Source organism: Nannospalax galili, unplaced genomic scaffold, assembly GCF_000622305.1.
Source record: "Nannospalax galili isolate Female #2095 unplaced genomic scaffold, S.galili_v1.0 scaffold265, whole genome shotgun sequence".
Lineage (NCBI taxonomy): Eukaryota > Metazoa > Chordata > Mammalia > Rodentia > Spalacidae > Nannospalax > Nannospalax galili.
Genome location: NW_008353747.1, coordinates 118160 through 131613, shown reverse-complemented (window position 1 = coordinate 131613; position 13454 = coordinate 118160). Strand labels below are relative to the sequence as shown.

The 13454-nt window shown below is 43.4% G+C and overlaps 1 protein-coding gene across 4 annotated transcripts in view; it reads left to right on the top strand.

The window, feature by feature from the left end:
• Kmt2a (lysine methyltransferase 2A) overlaps positions 1 to 13111 on the top strand; it is a 99096-nt gene extending 85985 nt beyond the window's left edge. For all 4 annotated transcript variants that reach the window (XM_029554958.1, XM_017802669.2, XM_029554957.1 and 1 more), the window contains 6 exons: positions 1664 to 1738; positions 4521 to 4695; positions 4855 to 4962; positions 5753 to 5836; positions 6757 to 6886; positions 8434 to 13111. In XM_029554958.1, coding sequence (XP_029410818.1) covers positions 1664 to 1738; positions 4521 to 4695; positions 4855 to 4962; positions 5753 to 5836; positions 6757 to 6886; positions 8434 to 8709 — 848 coding nt within the window. In that variant the 3' untranslated portion in view covers positions 8710 to 13111. The remainder of the gene's footprint in view (positions 1 to 1663; positions 1739 to 4520; positions 4696 to 4854; positions 4963 to 5752; positions 5837 to 6756; positions 6887 to 8433) is intronic.
• Positions 13112 to 13454: the final 343 nt, after the last annotated feature.

Below are 13454 nucleotides of genomic sequence, written 5' to 3'. Positions count from 1 at the left end.
GCCAGTACCATATTGTTTTTATGACTATAGCTCTGTAGTAGAGCTTAAAAGTGCTGACACATTTTAATCCCACATTTTTTTTTCTTTTTAAAAATTTTATTTATTTTTATTTTATGTGTATGCGTGTATTGCCTGCATGTAGGTAAGTGCACCCATGTTGTGCAATGCCTGCAGAGGTCAGAAGAGGCTGTCGGATCCCCTGGGACCAGAGTTACGGACAGTTGTTAGCTGCCATGTGGGTGCTGGGATTTGAACCTGGGTCTTCTGCAAGAACAACCAGTATTCTTAACTGCTAAGCCATCTTTCTAGCCCTTAATCCCACATTTTAATTGGGAGGCAGAGGCAGGCAGATCTCTGTGAGTTGAAACCTGCCTGATCTACATAGTGAGTACCAGGTCAGTAGGCATTACATAGTGAGAACTTGCCACCAAAAAAGTTTTTTTAATTAAAAAAATTAAATGACCAAAGTATTAGTTCTTCATTTAAAAAAAGTATTGAGGGGCTGGAGAGATGACTCAGTGGTTAAGAACAGTGACTGTTCTTGGCAGAAGACCCGGGTTTGAATCCCAGCACTCACATGGCAGCTAACAACTGTCAGTAACTCCAGTTCCAGGGGGATCTGACAGCCTCTTCCTGTTCACTCGGGCATTGCACCTATATGCAGGCATAACACTCATACACATAAACTAAAAATAATAAATAAAATATTTTTTTAAAAGGTATTGAGGAGCTAGAGAGATGATGGCTCAGCAGTTTAAGAGCACTAGCTGCTCTTCAGTTCCCAGCACCCACATGGCAGCTAACTGTCTGAAACTCCAGTTCCAGGGGATCTGATGCCCTCTTCAGACCTCAGGGCTTGCACAACATGGGTGCACTTACATACATTCAGGCAATACACTCATACACATAAAATAAAAATAGCAAATAAAATATTTTAAGTTAAAAAAAAAAATACTGAGTGTGCTGGGCATGGTGGCACACGCCTTTGATCCCAGCACTTGGGAGGCCGAGGCAGGTGGATCTCTGAGTTCAAGGTTAGCCTGGTCTACATAGTGAGTTCCAGGACAGCTGGGGCTACAGGGAGACCCTGTCTCAAAAGACCAAAAAGAAAAAAGAAAAAAATACTGCGTTGAGCTGGGGCTGTAGCCCAATGATAGAGTACCTGCCTAGCATTCACAGGGCCCTCGGTTTCATCCCCAGTGCCAAGAACAAAAAGAAGGGAAGATGACATAGTGAATGTGGAGGTATCAGTAAGAAATCTAAATAAGATTTTCAGCAGACAATAAAAGGTGTAGAATCTTAGGTTAGGAATGGAAGAAATGTCCCAGCCCTTCACTTTAAGGTTGCCCCATAGTCTTCAGCACTAATACTAGTTTGGTTAGGGCAGGGTGGGACCCAGACTTTTTATCAAGGGATGTGAAAGCTTTGGGGACTCAGGAGGGTATGGCTCTCCTTACTACTTGTACAGCTTCTGGCAGAAAGAAGCACTGCAGAGCAGTGTGTCCCTGGCTGCTTTCTCAGGCCTAGATTGGGACCCTAAGGAAAGCAGCAGAGTGCTGACCTCAGAAGCAGTGTGTTCATGCTGTAAGGAGGTGCTGCAAACCACTGGCAGCAGGAGATGTTGGCACCATCTAGCCTAAAATTGTTTTTTATTTCCTTTCAGATGCCTGGAAGTCATTGACAGATAAAGTCCAGGAAGCTCGATCAAATGCCCGCCTAAAGCAACTCTCATTTGCAGGTAACAGCTAGTGCTGTTGTTTTATGACTGCCTCTAAATATTCTGGCAACTTGTTAGTGTAACCTACAGAGCTGATTCTCAAAAAATACCAACTATTTAAATAAAAAATAGAAAGCAATTCGTGGCTTTAAGGTATAATTCATACACCATATAATTCACCCACTTAACCACAGTTCATTTATCTTCAGAATATTCACAGAATTGTGCATTACTGCCTTATTACTCTAGAATCTCTTCATCATGCATAAAAGAAACCCCATACTCACTAGCAGTCATTCTCCATCCCTTCCCCTGGTACTACAAATTTGCTTTCTTTCTCTATGTATTTATCTATTCTGGACTTTCCATACAAGTAAAATCATAGTTTATGGCCCACTTCTTTTACTTAACATGTTCCTTCCGAGGTTGGGGATATAGCTGAGAGGTAGAGCTTAAACTGAACTCATATGAGGCTTTGTTGAGTGGATCCTGAGCACCACCCTAACAAGATTCTGTTTCTAAATGTGTTACAAACACAAACTATGTCTGTTGGAATTGTATATATGATCCTAATACAAGCACACTCCTGAAGTATATATATTGTCCACAATAAACATCGTTATTCTGTATCTGTTAATAATATCAGAAGATTTTTTTGTTTTTACAGTATTGGAGATTGAACCCAGGCCCTCACATGCTAGGCATATGTTCTGCCACTGAGCCATATCCACAGGCCCTAAGGAGTAATATTTTGGAAATATTAAGTACTTAATAAAAATATAAACAACATTTGCCTTTTGCTTCTGTCAGGAAGAAGTGTGACAGCAGTTAGTGCGCCTTGTCCCTTTTATGAAAAGAGCTGATCATTTTAGAAAAAAACTTTCAGTAATCTATGCCAACAGGTTTATAGACATGTTTTTGTAAAATAAAACTAATTTAAAAAATATATTTTGAAGGCCGGGTGTGGTGGCACATGCCTTTAATCCCAGCACTCGGGAGGCAGAGGCAGGCAGATCTTTGTGAGTTCGAGGCCAGCCTGGTCTACATAATGAGTTCCAGGACAGCTGGGGCTACAAGGAGACCCTGTCTCAAAAAGACCAAAAAAAAAAATTTTTTTTTTTTTTTTAATATTTTGAAAGCCAGGTATGGTGGCCCACTCCTTTAATCGCAGCACTCAGGAGGCAGAGGCAGGCGGATCTCTGTGAGTTCAAGGCCAGCCTGGTCTCATAGTTCCAGGACAGCTGGGGCTACAGGAAGACCCTGTCTCAAAAAGACCAAAAAAATAAATAAAAATTTTGTTTTATAGCTGGGTGTGGTAGCGCATGCCTGTAGTCCAAGTACTTGGGAGGCAGAGGCAGGTGGACCTCTGTGAGTTGAAGGCCAGCCTGGTCTACATAGTGAGTTCCAGGACAGCTGGGGCTACAGGGAGAACCTGTTTCAAAAAGACCAAAAAAAATTTTTTTTTTCATTTTGGGGGCTGGCGAGATGGCTCAGTGGTTAAGAACACTGACTGTTCTTGAAGAAGACCCGGGTTCAAATCCCAGCACCCACATGGCAGATAACAGTTGTCCATAACTTCAGTTCCAGGGGATCCAACAGCGTCTTCTGACCTCCACAGGCATTGCATGGCACAGGTGCACTTACCTACATGCAAGCAATACATGCATATGCATAATAAAAAATATATATATTTTATTTTTATATGTATGAGTGTATTGCCTACATAGATATAAGTGCACCCATATCATTGCAGTGCCCACAGAGGCCAGAAGAGGGCATTGGATCCTCTGGAACTGGAATTAAGGATAGTTGCTAGCCATCAATGGTTGTTAGTAGGGGCTGGGAATTGAACCCAGGTCTTCTGCAAGAGCAGCTGGTGCTCTTAACCACTAAGCCATCTCTCCAGCCCCATAAAATGAAGTGTGTGTGTGTGTGTGTGTGTGTGTTTGTTTGTTTGTTTGTTTATTTGAGACAGTCTTCCTGTAGCCCCAACTGGCCTGGAACTCACTCTGTAGACCAGGCTGGCCTCGAACTCACAGAGATCCACCTGCCTCTGCCTCCTAAGTCCTGGGATTAAAGGCGTAGGCCACCATTCCTGGCTATAAGACGAAATTTTAAATGCTCATTATATAAGATTGAGTAATAAAGCAACTATTAAGTGTATTACTCCCAAATTCACTGTAAAAGCCCAAGAGAGTTGTGAGTTAGGTGTGTGCTAACATTCCTTTTAAACTCAGAATGGCTCTGCATACAAGCTTACAGAGCCCAGGTACTCTTATTACCTATAAGCAAAATGGAATGGGATTTGGAGTTACACAGCACAAAGCTCAAATCCCAACACACTGGCTGTGGGAATCCCAAATGTGTTGAATTCTCTGAGACTAAGCTTATACTCCTTAAAATGAGCACTGACTAGGCTGGGGTTGCTGCTCAGTGGTGGAGTGCTTCCCAGAAGGGCATGAGGCACTGGGTTCAATCCCACAGAAAGGAAAAAGGGAGAAAAAAATCTCATCATTCCTATGTCAGGTAGCTATTGTGAGCAAGAAATAAAGTGACAGCATGGCACTTCTGTGTGCATACAGCACATAGGAGATGGACCAGAGTGTGATGACAGCATGCTTCCATACTCATAGACCTGCCCAGCATTGTTTTAGAAGCTGTCTGAAGCCAATTTCTAGATAATCATTAATGTCACTTACTTGAGTTGCATCTGGCAGTTACTCTCTGGCAAGAGCATTTTGTTATGCTCTGCAGCTTCCCATTGGTTACACTGCTCACCACCCAGGTGCCTTTCATCCTATAGGTGTTAACGGTTTAAGGATGCTGGGGATTCTCCATGATGCGGTTGTGTTCCTGATTGAGCAGCTGTCTGGTGCCAAGCACTGTCGGAATTATAAATTCCGTTTCCACAAACCTGAAGAGGCTAATGAACCCCCCTTGAACCCTCACGGCTCAGCCAGGGCTGAAGTCCACCTGAGGCAAGTTGCATTCTTTTCTATGAGCAGTTTGAGGTCCTGGCTTTATTATCTAATGAAAGTTCCCACTTACCCTTTGATTTCCTGTGTTAATGGCATTGGTCCACATACTCCTTTATTGAAGCATTTCAGTAAAAACAAACCTTAATCTTTTGTCTCTAGGAAGTCAGCATTCGACATGTTTAATTTCCTGGCATCTAAACATCGGCAGCCTCCTGAATACAACCCCAATGACGAGGAAGAGGAAGAAGTACAACTGAAGTCCGCTCGGTTAGTTATCATGTCCAGTCAGCTGGCACCTCAGACTCCTGCAGCTCTGTGTTAAACAGGAATTTGCCATACATTACATACATTAGACTGCCACTACTTCTAGTGGACTACAGACTGGAAAATGGTTAATGTTTAATAATTTGTTGATACAGTTACTATTCATTAGAACTACTATCTTCAGCCAGGCATGCTGGTTCATACCTGTAATCCCAGCACTCAGAAGGTAGAGGCAGGAGGATCCTGAGTTCAACATCATCCCTGGCTGCATATGGGCTATGTGAGACCCTATCTCAAAACACACACACACACACGAAAAATCCTCTTGTCTCCTGCCCCAGTGCTTCAGGGCTCTGTGATGTTATACTGGGTTGTTTCGTGGATGACATTTGGAGACTGAGTGTAGTTTACATTGAAGTAGCCATAGCTCATACAGAGAATAGGAGTTTGAAGAAATTTAAGTAACTGTAAGATGCATATTTTCTTAAACAGTAATCTGCATCACCAGTTGTTCATATACCACCACACCATTGTCAAAAAGTACTGAATATATTAAAATAGAGCCAGTCAGATATGGGGACACATGCCTGTAGTCCTGGCACTCAACTTTGAGGGTAGCCTGGGCCACATAGTCCTTGTCTCTTAAAATCCCCAAACAAATCCAGGTGTGATAGCTCATACCTATTATCCCAGCACTTGGGAGGCAGATATAAGGCATTCCTTTAGAAATCAGTCCAACCCTCAAAAACCATTTTCTGAAATGAATTCATCAGTAATGCTCTTTATCTCTTAGGAGGGCAACTAGCATGGATCTTCCAATGCCCATGCGCTTCCGGCACTTAAAAAAGACTTCTAAGGAGGCAGTTGGTGTCTATAGGTATGGTGTTCTAGTTTCTTTTCTGTTGCTGTGATAAAACACTCTGACCAAAAACAACCTGGGAAGGAAGGAGTTTATTTGGCTTACAGCTTATAGTCTATCATGGAGGGAAGCCGGGTAGGAACTGGAGGCAGGAACTGAAGCAGAGAGCATAGAGGAATGCTGTTTACCATCTTGCTCAGCTACCTTTTTTTATACAGCCCTGGCCTCCCTGCCCAGAGATAGTGCAGCCCACAATAGGCTGGGTCTCCTACATCAATTAACAATTATGAAAACATCTCATAGCCGTACCTACCAGGCCAGCTAAATGGAGGAAATTCCTCAACTGAGGTTCCCTCTTCCCAGGTAGCTCTAGTTTATGTCAAATTGATGAAAACTAACCAGCATATATGGCTATGATTTTAGAAAGAATTCTTGAAAACTAATATTTTCAAGTGGATCAAGTATGCTACATGCATGCCTGGTACCTTTGGAGGTCAGGATGAATTGTCCAGTCCCCTAGAACTGGAGTTACAGATGGTTTTGAGCTCTCATGTAGATGCTGGGAACCAAATCTGGGTCCTCTGCAAAGGCAACAAATAGTCCTAACCGCTGAGCAATCCTCTCCATCCCCAAGAAATATATTTATAGATTTATTGAATCTGATACCTCAGACTCCTACAAGCTCTTTGTGTTGAACAGGAATTTAACATAATGCACATTAGACTGCTGCTGCTTCTGGTGGGCTACATAGTCATTAACATTTGGTGGTTTATTGCTAATAAGTTAATATATACAAATGAGGTGGTACCAGATCCCCCTCGACAATTGTCTGTATGTACTGGGAAACTAACAGACTTAAAGAATCTATTACTTTCTTCATGTGTTCACACAGTTAACTTGAAAGTTTGTGTCTGGTCTTTTCCACCTCTGTGGCCTAGGTCTCCCATCCATGGTCGGGGCCTTTTCTGTAAGAGAAATATTGATGCAGGTGAGATGGTGATAGAGTATGCTGGCAATGTCATCCGCTCCATCCAGACAGACAAGCGTGAAAAATACTATGACAGCAAGGTGAGTCCAGCTCACTTTCTCAGTAGAAGGGACCATCAATGATTAGCTTGATACTTGGATCCCAAAAGAAATGATATATGCTATTAATTCAAAGGTTGGTTGTTTTTTACTTTGTTGTTTGTTTTGGTGGTTGTGGGGATTGAATCCACAAAAACACTGACTTTTTAAACAGTATTCTGCATCTTAGCTAGGTATGATGGTGCATGCCTTTAATCTCAGCACTTGGGAGGCAGAGGCAGGTGGATCTCTGTGAGTTCAAGGCCAACCTGGTCTACATAGTGAGTTCCAGGCCAGCTGGGGTTAAGAGCCAAAAAAAAAAAAATTTTTTTTTCCATCTCCATACCTTGTAATAGGCCCCATAAAAGTTCTAGATCCACTCAAAGGATTAGTAAACAAAGGTACCTTTTGAAGATTTACACCAAGACCTTTTGATCCTGGAATCCAGGATCGAAAGCATGTAGCTACACAAATTTGGGGTTCTTTACTCTGGTATTAACAGTCTCTTCTACTCTAGTGCCTGTGTAATCTAAGAACTCCTACTTGAAGCATATTCAAAGATAGGTATTAGGTGAAATCTGGAAATTTGAGGAGAAACATTGCTCATATGTGGTTGTAGGTAACATGAAAAGGTTAGAAAAATGTTCCTTTTTTATTTTTTGGTCTTTTTGAGACAGGGTCTCTCTGCAGCCCCAGTGGGTCTGGAACTCACTATGTAGACCAGGCTGGACTTGAACTCACAGAGATCCATCTACCTCTGCCTTTACCTCCCAAGTGCTGGGATTAAAGGTATGCACCACCACACTTGGTAAAAATGTTCTTTTTTTTAAAAAAAAACTTTATTCTTTTTATTTTATGTATATGAGTGTATTGCCTGCACGTATGTGAGTGTACCTGTGTCGTGTAATGCCTGCAGAGGTCAGAAGAGGGCATCAGGTTCCCCTGGAACTGGAGTTGTGGATGGAACTGAAGTTGTGGATCAGCCACCTTGTCGGTGCTAGGAATCCAACCCAGGTCCTCTGCAAGAGCAGCCAGTGCTCTTAACTGCTGAGCCATCTCTCCAGCCGCTAGGAAGTGTTCTTAAACTTGAGCTAAGAGGTGACAAGTTCAGCCAGCTGAGGTGATGCCATACCTGTAATCCAGCACTCAGAAGGATGAAGCAGGAAGACTCAAGTTTAAAGATAGCCTGGGCTACATGGGGAAATCCTATCTCAATAAAAAGAAGGCCAGTAAGATGGCTCAGCAGGAAAAGGCACTTGCTGATAAGCCTGATGACCTGAATTCAGTCTCCAGAATCCATATGGTAAAAGGAGAACTGACTTCACAAGGTGTCTTGACCTCCACCAGCACACCATAGTATTCATGTGCCCCCACCCCGTCACACACAAGAAATAAATAAAAAGTAAAAAGGAAAGGAAAAATAAGTTCAGGGCCGGAAGTGTGGCTCAGTGGTAGAGTGCTTGCCTATCTAGCTAGCATGTGCAAGACTCCTGGTTGGATCCCCAGCATAAATAATAACTAAATAAATGGTTCTTTTTCTACACACATAGGGTATTGGTTGCTACATGTTCCGAATTGATGATTCGGAGGTGGTGGATGCCACCATGCATGGGAATGCTGCACGCTTCATCAATCACTCATGTGAGCCTAACTGCTATTCTCGGGTCATCAATATCGATGGGCAGAAGCACATCGTCATCTTTGCCATGCGGAAGATCTACCGAGGAGAGGAGCTCACCTATGACTATAAGTTCCCTATAGAGGATGCCAGCAACAAGCTGCCCTGCAACTGTGGCGCCAAGAAATGCCGGAAGTTCCTGAACTAAAGCTGCTCATCTCCCCGTGTTGGAGTACCAGGACCCAGGACCACCCAAAGCCATGCTGAAGGCCTTTTCTGCAGCTAGGAGCTCCAGGATTGAGTGGGCAGTTGAGGGGCCTCTGACAGCTGAGCACCCTAGTGTTCCACATTCACATCATATATGTGATCATGGTCTTGGAGAGAGAGATAGGTCTCAAAGAAAATATCCATGATTAGTTTTCTTCTGGGGCCTCTGGTTGTTGTTGAAATGTGGGAAACTGGTTCCTGGGAGATTTGTCTGGAAGGAGCTTGTAGAGGGTTGCTTACATTGGGAGATGGGGCCTCATTATCTCCTCAGAGAGCAGTTGTCATCCTCACCTCAGCCCTTTCCCAAACCCTAGAAGTGAGGGGTTAGACAAGACCCTAGATACAGGGCTTGATACCTGGTGGTTTGCCCGCCAGGCCTTGCCTGTGGCCATCTGTTGAATAGAGGAGGTCTGGGGTTTTCCCTACTATCCTCCCACTTAGGACGTCACTTCGAGTTGGGAGACAGGTTTCCTAGTACCTCTGGTGTCAAAAGGCTGCCTTGGGGTTGTGCCAATTAATTACCAAACATTGAGCCTGTGGCTGTAAGTGGGAGTGTTACCCTGTGAGCCTTACCGCAGCCAGTTACCTTTCTTGACAATAGGAGCTGCTTCCCTCCCCTTCCTTTTCCTCTCCACCTCCCTCCTTTCCCGTCCTTCATCCACTGCTTTCCCATTCTTCTTTCTAGGTGGCAGGGGAGCTTGCCTCCCTGCTCAAGGACACTCCCTATTGGGCATAGGCTGTGCCTACAAAAAGTTCCCTGAGCCTGTAAGCACTCCAGGTGGGGAAGTGGACAGGAGCCATTGGCCATAACCAGACAGAATTTGGAGGTTTCGTAAGCTCCACTGAGAGCTTTGAAAAAATATGTGTAGCATGGTTTTTTTTTTAGAAGAGACTAAAGATGATTTGAATAGGATTTGAGTCGTTCACCAAGCAGAGAATCATAACCAGGACAACCCCTGGCCCATTCCTAGGACATGGTTACTTTCTTTTCCCTTTGTCAAGACATAGGAAGATGTCATTTCTAAACGGTCAGTGTCCAGTTGAAGGCAGAACACTAATCAGATTTCAAGGCCCAAAACTTGGGGACTAGACCACATGTGTTGAGGACCTCTGCTACCTGTGTGGATGAAGCAGACGACACTACTGCCCTGACCACATCTTAGGATGTGGTCAAACAGTACCAGATGTTTCTTTCTTCCCCTAAGACAGTGTCTTGAACCTGTTAAATTAAGTCATTGGATTTTACTCTGTTCTGTTTACAGTTTACTATTTAAGGTTTTATAAATGTAAATATATTTTGTATATTTTTCTATGAGAAGCACTTCATAGGGAGAAGCACTTACGACAAGGCTATTTTTTAAACCACGGTATTATCCTAATTTAAAAGAAGATCGGTTTTTAATAATTTTTTATTTTCATAGGATGAAGTCAGAGAAAATATTCAACTGTCCACACAAGTCTGGTTTTTTTCTTGCCCAACTTCCCCCTGGAAGGTGGACTTTTTGTTGTTTCATGTGGAGCTCATTTGTGCCCTGTTGACATACATGTTCCCTGGGTCTGCTCTTTATCATCATGAAGAAGGAAGGCGTGGGCTCCATTAGGCCACTTTCCTCCTTTGCCATGAAAGCTCCTCAGAAGCCCCAGTAGTACCTTGACACCCCAGTTTCTTCTCATTCCTGCCCTGCCTCTCCCTCTGGCACTATGTCCAGAGTGGTGAACAGCAGCACTCTCCATCTTCCTCACTTTCCTCTTCTAGAATTAGCAACCAACAAGTTGAATGACAACTTGACATTTCCCATCACCATCAGCCTCATAGGTCATCTCCTTCCCTTACTCTCTGCCCACCAAGTCCTTATACCTGCAAAGAACCCACTGACCACCTCGTGCCCTCTTTGGGGGCATCCTGTTGAAACTGAAGCACAGTCTGACCACTTACGATCAAGCAGGTCTTCTCTGCACCTGCCACAAGGTTCCAGAGTAGTGTAGTCCAAGTAGAGGGTGGGGCACCCTTTTCTCGCCACAAGAAGCCCATTCCTATGGAAGTCTGCCAAGCAATACGACGCAGCCCAGCACTCTCTGCCCCAGGACTCATGGCTCTGCTGTGCCTTCCATCCTGGGCTCCCTTTTCTTCTGTGACCTTAAGAACTTTGGTGGCTTTGCTGGAACATTGTCACTGTTTCCACTGTCATGTGGGGAGCCCAGCACTGTGGCCAGGATGGCAGAGACTTCCTTGTCATCGTGGAGAAGTGCCAGCAGGGGACTGGGGAAAAGCACTCTACCCAGACCTCACCTCCCATCCTCCTTTTGCCCATGAACAAGATGCAGTGGCCCGTGGGGATCCACTAGTGTCTGGTTTCCTTTCTTATTGCACTGTGTGAGGTGTTTTTGTAAATCCTTGTATTCCTATTTTTTTTAATGAAAAAAAAAAACTTAAGCTGCATTTGTTACTGAAATGATTAATGCACTGATGGGTCATGAGTTCACCTTGAGAGAGACCCAAAGGCCAGTCAGAGGGTGGGGGAAACTCAGCTAACAGACCTAGTTACTGCCCTGCTAGGCCATGCTGTACTGTGAGCCCCCTCCTCATCCTCTTTCTACAACCCCAAACCCTGAGGACAGGGGAGGAACCCACCTTTCCTTCTCCTGCCAGCTGCAGATGGTTTGCCTTGCCTTCCCACCCCAACTGTCAACCATAGAAACGAGAACTCTTTCAGCTCAGCCTTGAGTCCATTGCCAAAATTCAGCGTACCTGCCAGCAACTTGGGGGGATAAGCCAGGATTTCCTCATGAGAGGGAAAGAAGAAGGAAAGAAAAAGGCACAGCTGTCTCCAAAACGTGTCTGACTTTGTTTTGAAAGTGACCAAGAGAACTTCTGCACAAAAGTGCAGGTTGGGGAATTGCGGTGGTCATTCCCAAGAGTCCCCCAAGGGGCATTCCACATCCCAAGGAGTGACAGCTGCGAACCTTGTCAGTTCTCAGAGCCAGCTCACCGCTTTGCTGCTAGAACCTGTTGTAGCTGCATTTCCTGGTGGCCAGTGACAACTGTGTGACCAGAAGAGCTGCATGGCGCTAACCCTTTGGCCGGAACTTGGTCCCCGGGCTCCCTCTGTTGCTGCCCACCATGTCTAGCACAACCCTTCTCCTGTTTTTAGACCAGTAACAAGAGGGAAGTCTTGGCAGCTCTTAAGTTTTCAACCCAAACTCCTTTGCCAGGACCCAGGTCACCTCTGTCCACCCCCGGCCAATCCAGTGAGCACCATGCAGCAACCTTGATTAAAAAAATGAAAAAAATAAACTTAAAAAAAAAATACAACACACACAAAAACAAAAAAAATCTTTTAATGAATGTATCTTTCTAAAGGACTGACGTTCAATCAAATATCTGAAAATACTAAAGGTCAGAACCTATCAGATGTTAACTTTTAGGTTTGATTTGGTTATTTTTTCATAGATACCAAGCTGTTTTTGTTCTTAAGGAAAAGCGGGTCATTGCAAAGGGCTGGGTGTAATTTTATGTTTCATTTCCTTCATTTTAAAGCAATACAAAGTTATTGAGCAGATAGTTTTGTGCTGAATCATGAATAACAGTCAAGTCTCACACTCTGAAAACTTGCAACATTTTTTGTTTGTTTTGGTTTTCAAATGAATATAAATATGATATATATAGGAACTAATATAGTAACGCACCGTTGTAACAAAGCCTAGTTCAGTCCATGGCTTTTGATTCTCTTAACACTATAGATAAGGATTGTGTTACAGTTGCTAGTCAAAGCAGGAAAATGTCAGGCTCATGTGCCTCTGAAAGGAATGGTGGACAGGCCTGTCCTGAGTCAGAGTGCAGTGCAGAAATGGCGTCACCTGGATTCTTCCTGCCCCCGAATGTTGCCAGTCAGTACCTGTACGCCTCGTTTCTCTGCTTTCAGTTATGAATGTTGGGGTTACCACCTGCATTTAGGGGAAAACTGTGTTCTGTGCTTTCTGGTATCTTGTTCTGAGGTACTCTAGTTCTGTCTTTCAACCAAGAAAATAGATTCGTGGTGTTTCTTTTATTGAACTTTTAACAGTCTCCTTAGTAAATACAGGTAGTGGAATAATTGTTTCAAGAGCTCAACAGATGACAAGCTTCTTCTCTAGAAATAAGACATTTCTCAACAACTATATCATGTATAACAAATCTTTGGAGTTTTTTGTTTTGTTTTGTTTTCTTTTTTTTTTTCCTTGTGTTCTTCCAAGCTTCTGGTTAAAGAAAAAGTGGAAAAAAAAAAAAAGGAAAATGTCTAAAGTCCATCAGTGTTAACTCCCTGTGACAGGGATGAAGGAAAATACTTTAATAGTTCAAAAAATAATAATGCTGAAAGCTCTCTACGAAAGACTGAATGTAAAAGTAAAAAGTGTACATAGTTGTAAAAAAAAAAAAAGGAGTTTTTAAACATGTTTATTTTCTATGCACTTTTTTTTATTTAAGTGATAGTTTAATTAATAAACATGTCAAGTTTATTGCTGCACATGGTTGAGCTTCCTTTTGGCCTTGGCAGGGGTGGAGGGAATGGTGGGGGTAGACCCTGTGAGCTGGTTACAGAGTACCTTCCACAGTTCCTCCTTTAAGATGGAATCACTTGCCGGCCTCATGTTCCCACAGTACACTGGCAATCTTGTCAGAATTTTCCTTTTTCTCTGAGCTCACAG